This window comes from Buteo buteo, chromosome 20 (assembly GCF_964188355.1).
Source record: "Buteo buteo chromosome 20, bButBut1.hap1.1, whole genome shotgun sequence".
NCBI classification, from domain to species: Eukaryota; Metazoa; Chordata; class Aves; order Accipitriformes; family Accipitridae; genus Buteo; species Buteo buteo.
The window spans coordinates 10,463,081-10,479,425 of record NC_134190.1 but is presented as its reverse complement, the minus strand read 5'-3'; the positions used below and the strand labels follow the sequence as shown (position 1 = coordinate 10,479,425).

The 16,345-nt window shown below is 35.7% G+C and overlaps 1 protein-coding gene across 7 annotated transcripts in view; it reads right to left on the bottom strand.

Moving 5' to 3' along the window:
- MAK (male germ cell associated kinase) overlaps positions 1-16,345 on the bottom strand; it is a 32,223-nt gene that overhangs the window by 11,101 nt on the left and 4,777 nt on the right. For 2 of the 7 annotated variants that reach the window (XM_075052501.1, XM_075052507.1), the window contains exons 3-12: positions 14,934-14,988; positions 13,871-13,992; positions 12,721-12,800; positions 10,788-10,920; positions 10,525-10,696; positions 6,052-6,219; positions 3,960-4,283; positions 2,718-2,908; positions 2,047-2,177; positions 250-381 (exon numbers count right to left, since the gene is read on the bottom strand). In XM_075052501.1, the coding sequence (XP_074908602.1) occupies positions 250-381; positions 2,047-2,177; positions 2,718-2,908; positions 3,960-4,283; positions 6,052-6,219; positions 10,525-10,696; positions 10,788-10,920; positions 12,721-12,800; positions 13,871-13,992; positions 14,934-14,988 (1,508 nt within the window). Of the gene's footprint in view, positions 1-249; positions 382-2,046; positions 2,178-2,717; positions 2,909-3,959; positions 4,284-6,051; positions 6,220-10,524; positions 10,697-10,787; positions 10,921-12,720; positions 12,801-12,996; positions 13,204-13,719; positions 13,764-13,870; positions 13,993-14,933; positions 14,989-15,371; positions 15,396-16,345 lie in introns of those variants that run through there. The other 5 variants (XM_075052502.1, XM_075052500.1, XM_075052504.1 and 2 more) reach the window with 5 other exon arrangements.

Genomic DNA, 16,345 nt, shown 5'->3' with positions numbered 1-16,345 from the left:
TTTATGGACAAAGTTTATCTTGACAGAACTTTATAAAAGGGGCTGCTCTATCTTCCTTTATGCTCTGAAAGCAAAATACATAGTTTACATATGAAGAAGCTGTTATTTTAAGAGTCTGTCATTAAAACAAGAAAAAAAAAAACCTAGAAGCTAAGCCTGACAACAGAAGTTAAACCAGATGGTCTTAACTAAATTAGTTAAATAAAGTATGATGAGATACAACGTGACCACTTTTAATTACACTTTTACCTGTAGTATTTCTGTTGAAAGTCACTCCTCCTCCAGTATGTGCCAGCGGTTTAGGAAAGAAGTGGTTGTTCCAGGTTCCATGCGATGCTTCTCTATTGACTGCTGCTAAAGAGACACTCTTGGGGTTTACACCTTAGAAAACAAATTATGGAAAATGTTATAAATATTAATTTTCAAACATAATTCAACCAATGAAAAATTGTCATTTCTAGAACAGTAAAACAACACTGAATTCTTTGTGGTATAATGTAAACACCATTAATGTAAAAGAACAACGTCCATTGATTAGGTTAGATTTTTCAGCCAAACCATGAAAACTAGAGACACTGATTTAAGAACAGTTCTCTTGCTTTCAAGAGAACTTTTAAAAGCCTTTTTAGTACAGTTACTTGGTTTCTATAAAACCATAATCTCATTATTGATATTTTTGACTCTCAAACAATTAACACAAATTAACAATACCTATCAAAAACTAGGGTTCTCAAGGCTGAAAATAAACTATTTCTTCAAGGGATAAGTTAGAAAGCAGGACAAAGAGGTTCTTGTTACTTCAGCATGTTACGAGCATTACAAGAGTTAATGGGATTGAACAGCACGAAAGCAGCTCCTAGATCTAGTGGTAACAGAAATAAAGTAATATGGATAAATAACAAATATGCTCCTTGGAGCTATTATTCTCTTAAGTGCTGAAATTAATTATTTTTTACACCTATGCCTTTCTCATTGAAAACTCTACTAAAACCAGAAAGACATTAGAAGCATGCTTAAAAAAAAGATAAGAAATACAGATGAACTTCCCATTTGTGTTACCTTTAGCTAGGGAACCTCCCCCCCCCCCCCCCCCCCTTTTTTTTTCCCTGTTTTTCTTTTGGACTTAAAATGTTGAGTCTCTGGGCATCCTATATTTAACATTCAAGAAGTGATTTCATATTCAGAAGTCATTACTAGCCTAATGAATTCCTGAGAAATTAGTAACAAAACAAAACAACTTGCCTGACAATCGGGAATTCTCTGTGAGGCACGTAAATTCTCATACGTGGATTACAGTAGAAGTCACAATACACATACTGTAATTGTGCAAACCATCATGGTAATAAAGAAAAGATACTGAGACACCAAGGAAATCATTTGATTATAGACTATATTCAGATACTAACTGAAGGAAACATTCCCTTTTCTCTCTCCTCCTTCCCATTCTTATTCCTAGCAATTACATCATTTCATATTATTTTCCTGATAAAATCACCAGATTTAGACTAAGCTATCTATTTATTTTTAAAGAGGATGACTGCCTTGGGAAGGGAAGCGAGTGTGTGAATTGAGGGGCTAATAATTCTAAGCACTTCCTACCAAGAAGGCTAACTGTGCTTATCAGAACTTTAAGTTAAAAAACCCCCAAACCTCCTGACTCTGCAAAACTGAGAACTATGCACTATATGTAGTTTCTTTAGTCCTCAGATACACTTGCTTATGGGTCAATTAGGATATATTCCTAGGAGTCCGAGAGATGTTGCATTCATATTACTGAGGGTTTTACATGTTACTGGTCATAAGAAGGCCTGTGAACTTTTATGGTGTACAAGCAGTGTTGAGCTCCCTTCCATGTTTACATAGCCAGGAACTTCTGTAATCAGTTGTGATGAGATATGTTCCGGGAAAGGCATTTAGTCCAAAACTTGAAAATTTAGCCTGGTTATGAAAAACAAAATTATCCAGTGTGAAATCTAAAGTTTAAATGTACTGTACGTAGATTGTTCACAGCTTGTATTTTGCATATGTATTGACTTTTACCCTTACCAGGTAGATATCTTGATTGTCTTAGATAGTACTGTTTTGCTGATGTATTTGATCTTCCAGAATCACTTGTCATCAGAACCTTATTTTCCTCTCCTGGCTGGATACAGTATGAAGCTTTTGGTTCTGGCACACTGAAAAATCAAAATGTGCAAACAATGTGACCAACAACTCCAGCTCAGAATACCACAAGCTGACCCTAGCCTGAAGAGTACAGTGCTCTTCTCTTATGCTACTTTTATCAATAGAATTTATTCCCACAAAGTAACAGCCAAATCTCATACCTCATGAGAGTTTGACCTGGGACTTGGAAGAAAAACGTGTATCCAACACTATGGAATAAAAGCAAATGTGGATAACTGTGGCAGAACTTAGTACCAAACTTAACCAACAACGGAAATGAAGTTGGTATGTCTGATTTCAGTAAAACACATAGTTTCTTAATAACACAACAAACACCTAAACTGTACAGTGCCTGAAAACAAATTTGATTCATCTTGGATATTACTGGCACTGTATCAACACCACACCCAAAGCTGGTTTGCTCGTACAGCTCTTTGCATTCTTGCAGAATTCTGGTGACTTAAAATTTAGCAGATTAGTCTTAATCAATCTATGAAGCTACTAGACGTTATTTACTAAAAAAATTGTGATTTTATAATTATAGGACTTACCTGAAGAGACATTCCTTGTTTTTCTTTTCTTTTAACAGTGCAATGCTAGGCTTCTTTGAACATGACATTCCAAATTCAGTGTCATCCAAGTCATCCCAGCTATCCATAGCCTTTACCAAAGTCTGACCCCATCGTCTTCTGCAGCTTTTAGGACCTACTGCACCATTCTGAGGGCCGCTAGCTGCTTGCTTCTATTTTAAATAGGGGAAAAAAAGCTTCAATTCAATTCTAAAATTTTATATTTTGTATCTAGTTTGCTTCCTGACTATCGCTTAAGAACTTTGAGGGAATTTTTCCCATTGTGTTGTGCCTATTTTGGTCATAGTCTCAGAATGATTTTAAGCACAAAACATAACAGTAATGCCGGTAGGCATTTTGAGTGTAGCTCTTTTGCACTGCCATCCTTAAATTGCTCAAATCTACCTGAAGTAGTGAAGTTAATGTTCTGTTTGCAGACCCAGTTCAGTGCTCAGCCTCTGCTACTGGTACCTTGTTGAACTCATGCTCTCAACAGTGGTAGATGAACTGTCAAGAGGTAGGGCACAGTGGTGCAGAACATTCATGGCAATCATGCTCAGGATTTAGGAGTGCTAATTGCTGTGGCCCCAAAGTAAATATAGCAAATGAAAGAAATTAGTCAGGCCTTTCCTTAACATTCTCTTCTAAAGAAATTACTAGATTTTAAAACTATCCTTTCATCTGACTATAGTTTGCTTTCCAGTATTTTCTGAATATCTATTATTTTTAACATACTTTATTGTAGTTCAGTGAGTATAAGTGGAAAGCAAAATGAAGATTACAAACCAAAGTTTAATATTCATCTTGCTAAAAATCTTACTTGTTAAATTCTTACAAGCTTAGGAATTGGATGGACTTTCTCAGGTATTTTCCTGCTTGAGGCAAGCGGAGCTCTCCCTTTCCACTTCTCTATTATATACTAACAATATTTTTGTGAATAGTTTCTCCAAGGTCAATAAACGATAGCTGTCATAACTACATTACTACATAAGCATGTCAGTAAAGGCTATTATAAGTGAACATACATTGTTGTTACTAGCAATCTATTCTTCTAATTTGCTGTAAAATTTCAGTAAGTGGCCAGTTATATTCTTAATTAGTCCCTAATTTTATCTATCTGTATGCCCTCTAATAAAAAGTATGACAATTTTCAAGGGATCGCTTGGTTGAATATAGTAAGAATTTTTAATAAAACCACCCAAGTATTTATTGAAGAAAACTTACCGGTGATGAGATTTTATTAATAGCTGGAAAAAATGGTTGTGCCTGTTGCTGCTGCTGCTGTTTTGGTACTTGCTGGTTAGCTGTATTCTGAGGCAACTGAATTTGCTGGAGAGGCTGGTGGTTAACCTTTGACAGGGGTTGTGGCTGTGTTTTGTCAGGGACATCAGGTGAAGACAGAGGTTCTGGCTTGGATATAGCTTCCAGTTTTGGTAAAGCTGGCTTTGGCTCTGTCGGCTGAACTGGTTTAATAGGCATCTGCTTCTCCAGATACTGTGGAGGAGGTCCTAGAACCTGGCCAACTTGAAAGTAAGGGTACTTCAAAGCCTAGAGAAGAAGATACACTAATTTTACTTCAAAAAGTTGACTTTGGTAACCTCGTCAAGGATCTAGGCAGGTTTCTGAAGCATTTGAGCAAGCTCTACAGCACAGATGCAAGATGGATGCATAATGAGATCATATGTAAACAGTGTGTATTGATAACTGTCAGTTCTGCATTTTAAACTCTTCCCATAATATAATTTAGTAAGATGGATCCACTTGTACATGTTACAGCAGTCATGTCCTTTCTTTCCCTCCTTTACTTCTAGGTTTTGCGGAGTCTTTGTTTTGAGGTGCATTTTACATTCAACACCATTCTACATTCATGCAGTAACAAATTTCAGTCTTAAAACAGGTAGTCTCCACTACCTTTACCACATGATTTATTACATGTTGCCACTGCTAACTATGTTTTGGGAACTTGATGAACGGCTTTTTTTTTTTTTTTTTAAATGATTGCCATTTAATATTACTGGGTTTTACAATTAGAGGATGTTAATGAGCAAAGTTTCTCCTTCATTTTCTTATCACCAGCTTTCCCTGTTTTTGTTTTGCTTTTAAGTACATTAACTGTGGTTGCTGGGCCTTCATGGTGTTTATTAGGAAACTCCAGTGTCCGTCTTCAGGCAGATGTGTATTTCATTCTTTTTCTCTGACCTTTTCATATCCACCACTAGACACACAGCATGGACATATCTTACCACCACAGCTCCTCCTGTGTCAAAACAACACATTCTGCTACTTCTTCTGTGTAGGATCCTACTCTTGTTAGTTCTCAAAGAGATGTTTTGCCTCAGCTGCACTTGAGAATTGCTGCCTTTGTACACATTTCCATTTATATGCATTAAACTCTCCCTTTTGGCTGTGGATTACACAACTGCTGCAGCTGCTTCCTTGACAACTCATTTGGGCAAAAGCTGGTTATTTGCTTTCATAAAGCACCATGCAGTATTCTATGTAGGGATGTATAGCACCGGACTACAGTTAGATCTCAGTGACTGTAACAATAGATATACTTTATAAAGAAGAAAGAAACGGTTGCTGTATTTGGTTCCATTTGCTTAACCACTTCTGAATCACTTACATTACATCCACCTAGGATAACCTGCAATATGTCCTTTTTCTTTCACAATTGTATTCCCCTTTTATACCTTCTAAAGAGGATTGCATTAGGTATGAATACTAAAAAAAAATAAAAAAAAATCAGTAGAATGTAACCATCTTTGGTACTTGAAATACGTTTTTAAAAATTAACTTTAATTTTAACTGTGACCTTTGTGACCTATTGGTATGTTCTTCACAAAGTTCTTTCCTTATGACTTAGTACAGTTTACATCCCATCTCCAAGTAAAACTAATCCTTAGCTCTTTCATACTGCATTCCATCTGCAGCTTCACAAAAAAGCAAAGCTTAATTTTCAATATCCCCCTTTGTACAGATGGGGGAGGAACAAGAAAGCAGCAGAGGTGACTTAAAGTTACAATTCAGGAAACTTGCTGCCCCAATTTTTCTCTATCCTATACAGAGAAAGTTTTAGAATGTGCCAATACAGAAGACAACATTGCAGAAATAACGAAAGAGTTTATGAAGTGTGCTGAGCCAGGTTTAGAACTTTCTTTCCTCACTACTCAGTCTCATTCCCACCAAAGCATTCAAAATGAGGAGACATTTCTCTGGCCATCAGTGTTATGACAATCAATTGGTTTCTGTATCTACAATTTTTTAGCAATGCAAGAAAATTCAGTCTTATACTTAGTCATTCAGGTGCTCAGACCTGACTTGCTGTAGGTCTCTTCTTCGGATTCCAGTTCAACATATCACTCATAAGCTGTATTGCTTCATTACTTGCATTTGGGATGAGAGTTTTTAGGCTTATAGGGACACATTGTGGGAAACGGAAATTCATGGCAGAAGCAAGATGGTACCCTTCTGGCCAGTCACTCTGTTTCAAAGGAAAGAAAAATGAGTACCAAAAAAAGAACAAAGACTATGTACCTTTGATGTATTAGATCAAATTTAATTTTATGCATCTTGAGCCACACTTCATCTGCGTAGCTCCTTCCTATATAGTGGAAAACAGGCATTCCTGTTTTCCATTACAATTATTACGACACCAGTGAATGCAGCATCAGTCTCCAATGGCAGTCCTTCTCAAACTCTCCTGTAGGTAAAGGTGGAACCATCATTGTGGAAACCCTACTTGGACATATTCTATCTGAACAAGAGCGCAGCAGTACCAGGAGCAGTACAGAACATCCCATCTACTACAGAAACGAACTCAAACACCTGGCTTCAACATACCTTCTTTATGGGAATAGTAGAGCTGAGGCCTTTCTATCCAGCATACTATGGTTGTGTAACCATGATGCAGCCTATACAATACACCACTGATTCCACCTTTAAGATAGTCAATGATTAAATTACAACTAGATGCTATTGCAACAGAAAAAGCACCATGACCACCAGAAGAAAAACACTCAAAAAAAAAAAGAGTTAACTTTCCAAAAGTAAACCCTGAATTCCTTCATTGCTTGATAATTGCATTGTTTGAATACAGAACCATAGGATTATCAAAGACCTCAAGAAATCATCTAGTCCATGTCCTTGTCCCTGCCTGACAGGTGTTAAGTCTCAAAAAGCTTCCAGTTGCTGGCACTCCACAACTGCTCTAAACAGTCTATTCCAGTGCTTAATTATCCTCTAGATTAGAAAACCGTAGGTTTCTCTTATGACAATAAAAGACCATTGCTGAGTGTGCTATCATCCACGGATACCAAGAAGGACTATTTCTTTCTTCTCTCTAGAACAGCCTTTTTATACATTAGAAGATACATTTCTTTTTTATTCCGGTCTTCCTTTGTGTAGGCTAAAGGAACCCAAACAATTGAACTCCTGGGTCTAGGCTTTTTAAGTTTTTCTTCTCTGGACTCGTGATTTTTCTCTCTTGAAAGGCAAAACTTTAAACTGGATGTAATACAGCAAGTGGAACAGAAGGATTAGTTCACGTGTCAGTGGACAATACTCCCTTCTCTAGACACTGGTATGGTGTTTGTTGCAACAAAATACTGTTGACATACAATGCACTACATCCTCTTCTACCAGATGTCCTAGCTGGATAGTTATCCCCAGATATTTATGCGATTGATTATTTCTGCCTAAGTACAGCACTCTACACACTACTAAAGAATTTTTTTTTTTTTAACTATTAATTTTATAAAGAAACTGAATTCTAATCTTGTCTTCTAACATACTCAGTCCTTCCCAGCCTGCTATCTACCAACTTAGGAAGTAAAATCTATTCCATCAGAAGGCCTTTAATACAATTTTAAAATTTCATCAGATGCAGAGCCACTCAAGAGTCCTATTCAATCTTTCATTTTGAATGCTAACCAGTAAAGCTTAGTCTCTGAATAAGGCTTTCAAAACAGGTATGCACTCACCGTGCAGTTTGTTCATATAAATATGCTGATGAGAATGTTATGAGGGACAGCATCAGAAACCTTACTGAAGATAACGTATGATATTAGTGCTTCTCCTCTATACGCAATGCTTGTTACACTGCTACAGGAGTAAATTGGATTGATTTGATAGAATTTGGTCTTAAGATACCATGTTAGCTATTACTCACCTTTTTATGTACAACGGTTTTAGCTCTGTTAAAACAGTCTATGGTAATCAAAGAACTCAAATATAATTATAAACCACGTCTGGTTCGAATAAGTCTCAAGACTTCAAGTGACTTCCTATTCCACCTCAGAGAATAATTTGTTCATTTAAATTAATGGAGATAGACTCTTTCCTCCTCCGCTGCATCGCCCTCTTTTATTGGAGTTGGTGCCATCCTGTCTGCCAGAGGTAGTGATAAAGGAACAATTTAGAATGAAGTAGCAAGGGCTGTGTGTTGAACTGGTGAAGTACAGGGATAGGGTGAAAATAGTACAAGTGCAAAAAATGAAAAATACATTTCAATTTATAAAAAAATGAATTTGGAATTATTTAAAGTGCCATTGCCAACCTTCGACTAATGAAAATGCATTTCATTAATCTCTCCTTTTCAGATGGTCATCACCTTTTTCATTGAATTGGCATACTACAAGCACACCATCACTGCCAGTACTTGAATGGTGCAATGTATTTATAAACAGTGCAACTATTTTATAAATAAAGCAACTTCATTTATAAAATAAATTTTATTTTGCCTGTCACTATTTACAAAACCCAAACTCACATAAGTCATTAGTATGGTATTACGGACTTAAACAAAGGAAGGCAAATTGGAATGAAGGTAGCTTCTGGGCATAATTCCTGTAATTCCTTATTGCAGGATAACGGAATAAATGAAAATGTGTGTCTGAAAAAAAAATACTATTTGTAAAACTATCTGTAAAACCAGACTATTAAAATAACTGCTTATGTTTTTCAGAATGCAGAACAGTACTTCACTTGTAACAAATGCATCATTTGTTGCAATAATTCCTATCATAATATTTAAGTACTTTTCTTACACAGTGATCTCCCTGAAGAATGCCTTAGCATTATTGTAAGGAGATAAAATTCCCAAGTCTGCCCAGCAGATGACAGGGGGCACAAAGGAACTAATTACAGCTTCCTGATCCTAGAAGGCTGACTTACAGTCTAACCCTTAGGGTCTTTAGGAGAGACTACAGTTTTCTCTGAAATACTCAGCTGGTAATGCTCTCTGCTTTCCCAAGCAATCAGCTTGCTAGTCAGGGAACGACAGAGTGTAAATAGTTATGATTTGCTTCTGTTAACTACTTACAAGGTTAGAGAAGAACCACAGCAGTCAGCTCAGCGCTGCTCTGCTCCTACACACAGTGAAAATCTCTCTGATCTCCCTGCACTTCCAGAACTTGGTTATGTTATACGTTGAAAATGTTCCAGAAGCTAGCATGTTGCTCTTTCACAGATATTCTTAATATACATCAAAATGTTCTTCTTACTATCCTAGACTTGTGAGCTGCTCAAAAAACTTAACATATGTGTTTGAAAACTCAAGTCTTAAATACTGCCCATACTACACATTATTTCTGATGCACAATTGTCATAGCAAGCACTGTTTTACACATCATAGCAATTTTCACTTAGTCCTCTAGACTCAATTTTCACTTCCACAACATATCATCTGTAACTCTCCACCTCTGACCTTTTACTCTGTGCTCTGTCATGAGTTTGCACCTGTTTCTCAGTATGTTCTCTTGGACGCTTTTCCACCACTTAAAGCTCTGCATGTTCCTAGCTAAGCTTAATCTATTTCTGTTTTCTGTTCCTCACTTCTTTATTGATAACAGGTCCTTTGCTGGACAAGAATTATGCTATATTTTGTATCATTAGAACACTAATGAAATTGATGTTTTTCTCTCCCAACCTTAGGTTTTCCAGATCTAGATACTCTCTGTTCAGTTATTTCACCAAGTTATGTTTGCGCCCATAAAGTACTGATACACATCTGCCATCTCTTACATTATTCTCCAAAGAATACTTTTATTATATGGGGCTTTTTTCAATTTATTCAGAATTTTGAAGGTAAGCTTATTCTTTTATTGCATGTTCATATATCCATTTGCTAAAACAACTTTTTAGCTGAAGTAAATATAACTGCATACATTTTTATACACACTACCCAAACCTTCCTTGTAAGTTTAAATAGTATTTAGGCTGTCCAGAAAATAATTGTTTCCTCTCTAAAATACTGCACATTTCCCTGCATTACTTTTTATTGCTAATAATATTTATGAGAGATCTGTGTTTGAGATCAAATGTTTCCTTTATGCTTTAAAAGTAAGAAAAACATAATTTGTCTTATTTATTCTATCTTCTACAAGCTCCAAATTCTGGGTGCCAGCCTAGAAGAGTTACACTTTCAGGAAAAGAAAGCAAATTGGCTGTGGCAAAATGAAATCCTAGGAGACTTCTGATTTTCTTTCCAATATGCATAGCTTCAAAAAACTAAATTAAACAATTTTATCTGTCTTTCATCAAAGGAGAGCAAGGCTACACATAATGGTATGACATATAGCAGATGCTAATATACAACAACAGACTAGCATTACATGCCTTAATGGAAGCTTGAGAGAAATACTGTTGAGAAAACCCTAAGGCTGCAGGAAACTTACTAAACCAATAATTTATATGTATGTTCTGAAAGAGAGATAACATTCAATGTTTTATAATAATTTTATTTAACTTTCTTTTAAAATACATTCATGTGAGTTTTTCTAAGTCTTACCTTCTTTGGAGTCCCTAATACTTGGCAAATTTTGAAGATTTCATCTACTTCACTTGTGCCTGGGAAAAGAGGTCTTAGTGTGTATAATTCAGCCATTATGCTGCCAACTGCCCACATATCAATAGGTGAACTATAAATAGATGATCTTAGCAAAACTTCAGGAGCACGGTACCTATGAGGATGGAAAGAAATAACAGATAAACTAAAATAGTAAGAGAAAGGTAATTAATTAAGATAAAGTATTAACTTCTTAATATACTTACCACCTGGTAGAAACATAATCTGTATAAGGTGGCTGAGACCTTAGTTCTCTAGCCAAACCAAAATCTGCTATTTTCACAAGTTCTGGTCCAATACAGAGAAGGTTTTCAGGCTTCATATCTCTATGAAAAAATCCTGTAGAAGACCAGACAGAAAAGAACAGCAAATTATCTTGTCCTCACTTCTTAAACAGCAACCTCTAATAGAATAATCCAAAATTTACTTTGGGATGTTTTGGAAGAATATAGGGGTTTTTTTTGTTGGTTTTTTTTGGTTTTTTTTCAATTCAACATAAAAGAACAGTAACCCTTCCCCCAACAAGCACACACATTTTTCCTCCAGTGATTATTACACCAAGTGCTCTTAAATTAACAAATGTAAACTGAAAATGAATTGGCTATTGCAGCAACATCAAATAGCAAACCAATTTCAGACTGAAATCTTTTGCAAAAACTACAACTGCTTTGTCAGTTTTGGATAATGGAAAATCGAGCATCTGACACACTTGATTTATAAAATTCCTTGAATGATTTTTAACTAGTTTTTTAATCATTGTGACAACAATTTTCAGACACAGACATATAAAACACATCAAAATTCTGCTCAGGAATGCCAATACTAGTAATGCAGGCACACGAAGTTTGTTTGATGCTTGCTGCCGGCTTGAGCACCTATATACCTGGACAGCAATTAAGTTGCTAAGCAAATCAATTCTGCTGTTTAATTGGTACACACAATTTGTTAGAATATAGATAGATTTGATTGAAATCCACTTGCTACAATAAAGCATTCAGTTTCTGCATGCAGAAATTGATGACCACGGTAAGAAATTGGCTGAAATTATTAGTAAAATGTAAATGTTCAAATTTATCATATCCGTCATTCCCAAACACTTATGGTCAAAACAAAATGTTAAATATTGTAACTTAGAAATGGCAGTTTTTCTTAAATTCTAATTTTCTCATTTATTTCATGTAGAAATGAGGAAGGAAAACAGGATACTAATAATCAGAGAACAATATATGATCTTGATCAGAAAGACATGAAATGGCAATTTCTGGGTATTTGGTAGTACTGAACAGAACTAATTATTTATCTGAATTCATCAACAGGCTTCAGCAGGGTACATGAAAGCCCGAGATCACTGGGAACATTGTTTCTTATTTCATCTTCAGTTAATATTTTTGTTGTCTTTCGAAAGTTTTAAGGATACCAATGTGATGTGAAGGACAAGTATGAAATAAAAGAGTTGAGCAAGAAAGTAAATTACTACTTTTCTAAATGCAAAGGAGCTTAATACCAGTACTTCAGAATGCAGTTTGCAGACGGATATTAAACATGAGTATTAAAGTTTTGTAAATGCTGTAAAACTTGTTGTTGTTGTGAGCACAAAGCACCTCTTATTTAGACTGTGCTTGTAATTCCTAGAAAAGTCCCATCTCTTAAAATATTTAAATCCAGGTTGTATTTGATAAAGAGACTGTTTGAATTTCTTCGTGAACAAGTTATTTTAATATTGTTTTAGATATAGGGTATCATATTAGTTTTAGCATCTCAAGACAGGAGAAACTGCCATCTGTAAAGTATATCATAAATGCTCCTTAAATAGATCTTTTTGAGGAAACAGAAATGCATAGTATAGCACAGCATACAAGTTGCTTTAGTTTGTTTATTCATCTGGTAACTAAGGTGGAAAAAAAGTACTGAACAGTGCATGAACAGTACCCAACGCTTTCAAAAAGAAAGAGGAAAATCTGAATATAGGAAAACAAAATGTAACTTCAGGTGTGGTTTAAAAATGCACCATACTTGAAACAGGTAAGAATAATTTTTATTACAGATAATTAATAGCCTTTGCTAGATACTTTTGTTCCTGTGCATTATCTTACTTTCTAAAAAAAGTGCTACACAGTTAAACTCTAATATGAAACCTACCGTGTTTATGGATAAAAGCTAGCCCTTGTAATATCTGATACATCATGTTTCTGATGACTGACTCGGGAAACAACTTGTTTCTGTGAAGAAACAGATTAACAACTTCACATAATTAAAAAAAAAAGTGTATTTTCAGCACATATGTATTTCTTCATTTTGCACAACACATCATGAACAGATGAAAACAGACCCGTCAAGTCTTGCACACAAAGTAAGACAGATGCAACTAGCTCTCATCTCAAAACTTGCTTGCTGCCAGGCCTTAATTTCACTTACTTTAAGTGCTGTAGAGGGACTTCTCTGCAGAGAGGTTCATGATACTGTCTCTCTGTAGAAGGTGGTTGGCCAACAGTGCGCTCGACCAGATGAACGTGGAATGCACAGTAACGTAGCAAGGAAGAGACCGCACAGCACAGCACTGGGGTAGATGTGTTACCCAGTGGTACCCTTAAGGGAACCCTGATGGAGAGCAGTGCTTCTCAGCTGTAGGGTAACATTATGCTAATATTACTAGCAGCTAGCTATCTCGGGATGCGAAGCCAAGAGCTTTGCACATTAGGAGATAAAGGTGCATGACAATGTCTGAAGGAAACACACATTAAAGGCAAAAGAATTCAGCAAAGAAAAATGTTATTGAAGTGGCAGGTCCTATTCCAAAGTCCACCTTGCAAGCCTTGCTACGTACTGTTTGTCCAAGATTGCAACGTCACACAGTTAGTCCATATACAGGTCTTTCTTATAAGCATGCATGCGTGTACATGCAGATGACCATCCCCACCTTAAGCAAAATCCATGAGCAAAAGCAGAACGAACAATATTTATCCAATCCTTCATACATTAAAGTGAAGGCTAATAAAGGAAAAAAAAAAGTATTTGGAATTTCTCTCATGGCTCTACACACCAAAGACATGCAAACTGTTGTGTTAACAACAGAACAAACTTATTTCCAAAAGCATTACAATATGCAATATTGTAATGCAGAGCAATGCAGAATTCTACCCTCAGATAAGCAGGTGCAGCAACTCCTGTTCGCATCAGTGGGGCTGCAAGAAGAGCCAAAACCAGAAATTCCAATGTGTTCTTCAAGATAGCATAAGAATCATTAAATAAAGCATGATAGCACACTATTTGTTCTGTGAAAAAGACATACCTGTCCTTCATTAACTGATAGAGATTTTCCTTCATGTATTCAAATACAAAGTAAAGGTGGTCATTTTCTCGTATGACTTCTTTCAATTTTATGACATTGGCATGATTCAGCTTCTTCAGAGACTGTAATAGAGAAAAATATGTCTTCAGATAACTCGACAGTGACTCTGATTCCTTATCAGAACTAACTTTTTAACATGTAAAAGTTTCTAGCACAGAATTTACAAAACATGTCCATCTGATAGTCCATATTTATCTTGTAATCTCCATTTCAAAGAACAACAAAATAGTATTTTAAATTAATTTCAAAATAAAAGCAGCAACAATAGAAATAGTAGTTTAAAACATCTATTTCTAGGGTTTACATCATAGCTGGGGTGAAGATTAACACAAAAACCTAATTCCCTACAATGAAAGACAGTGCTGAAGCTGTAACAGCTCTTGCTTACAGAGCTGAATAAGAAAACCCAGCAATTTTTTTGTTATGAAACTTTCACGAACAAGGATTCTCTTACAGGAGTTCTTTTTGGAGATACTGATTATGTGCAATCTCCAGTAAGTCAAACCTAAATTGTGGATACCCAACTCTTTTGATAGGGAGTTTTGTATAGACAGAAAATCAGATGCCTGATGGGATGACTTGGAATTTAAGCCCAGGAATTCAAGTGTTATTCTATCATTTGACTAGCCAAAACTCCCAGTGCTTTCTACAAATGCCCCAAATACAGGATATAAGGACTGGATATACACCTAGAAATCTGCCATTAAAATGAAAGAGCAAGATGGAAAAACACACACGCACACACAAAATCAATTTCTATATCTTCTCTCAAAGGCAAGAGGCTTGGCTATGAGACATGGCCACTGCTTGAGAATAGTGGGATATTCCACAAAGCAGCAGGAGCTCTAGGAGTGCCAGCAGCTCATGGTTTTGTGGAATCCGTCACCCCCATTTAAAGAGTTCACAGAGTCTGGCCTTATGCTCAGGTATTGTAGATGCCCTTTTCCTTCATGCAAACGTAACCAGACACTTATTTTTAAATGTGGTGTGTTTACCACTTTACCTTGACTTCTCTCAAATTCATACATTCATCCCATGAATAGAACTTTCTTTTCATTCTGAAATACAAGTCCGAGAGAAAGTATTTTCAGTGAGCACTACAAAATGCTTTTAGAACAAAAAATCTCAACATGTTATTTTCCAAGTGTAGCATTAGCTGTATTAAACTCAATTTAAAACATTCCAGAATACCCATCAGCAACATAATTAAAAACAAACTCAACTCTTAGAATTGCTAGAAATTTAAGTGTTTGATGATTAATCACTGCAAACATATTTTTAGAGGAGTAGTTAGCCAGAGAGACCATGATACTCCAAGGTATTTATAAAAACATCAGGGACACAAAATCCCTTTGTATCATTTGACTTGTGCTCTTAATAACAAGGAAAGCAACAGTGACACTGCACATAAAACATGGCTATTTCAGAGCAGAAAAATCACCTCTTTGTGCCCAAGTTGCACATTCTAGGAAAAAGAGAAAATTATATTTTTGAAATCTGCTTATTTTGACTGCTTAACATTATAATTAAGCATCTGACTTGATCAGTCATTTTTACAAACCTGTTCCAAGGTATTAAGTACCAAATGAAAAAGGTTTCATTTTTTCAAGCAATACTCATATATATACACAACAGTCTCTAAACTAATCATTATATGCAACAGTGTAATACATTTATTTGTAAGTCATGCGCAGATAAACACATGGATATTCGGTGTTGCTCAGATCTTGGGACAGGGTTGTGAATGTCGTTATTTGCTGTGTTTCTGTGAAGTTCTAGTGCCTAGAGTGAAGAGATTTAAACCCAAGATTTTCATTTAAAATAAACACATCTTCAACCAAAACTGTCCCCCCTCAAATCCCAAACTTAAAAATCACACAAAAGAATTCCAAATCCTGAAATAATGAGAATGAAAAACACTTCCCACAAAATGTTGTTCCTTTTGCCTAAAAATAATGAAAATAATCAATTGCAGATTATTAAGCTTAGGTTAGTATTATTAACTTAGGTAATGGTACTAGCAGTATATGGAGAAACCTGAAATTCTCAGAAATCCTTAAAACAAGAGCCAGTCAATTACGTTACAATTATCTTTCTACAGTAAATCCAATATGGAGTAAAAAAAAAAAAATCTCAGCACATAGAATTTCTGGTATTTCAACTTACGCTTTACATCCTGCTTGCAATTCTGTAGGAATACAAGGAGAACTTCCCCACTCCTCTAGTACAAGTTTTGTTGTTTTGTAATAATCTTTTTAGGCAAGTATGACAATGCTGACGATTACGCACAACACAACTTTATTAGACCCAAGGAGACAGCCTTTGTTTAGCTGACCATACTGTTACTTGGTAGTTATCATTGTAGCAATATCTGAAACTTAATGCAGTACCTAAAAAGATTTGGGGGGAGGCGGG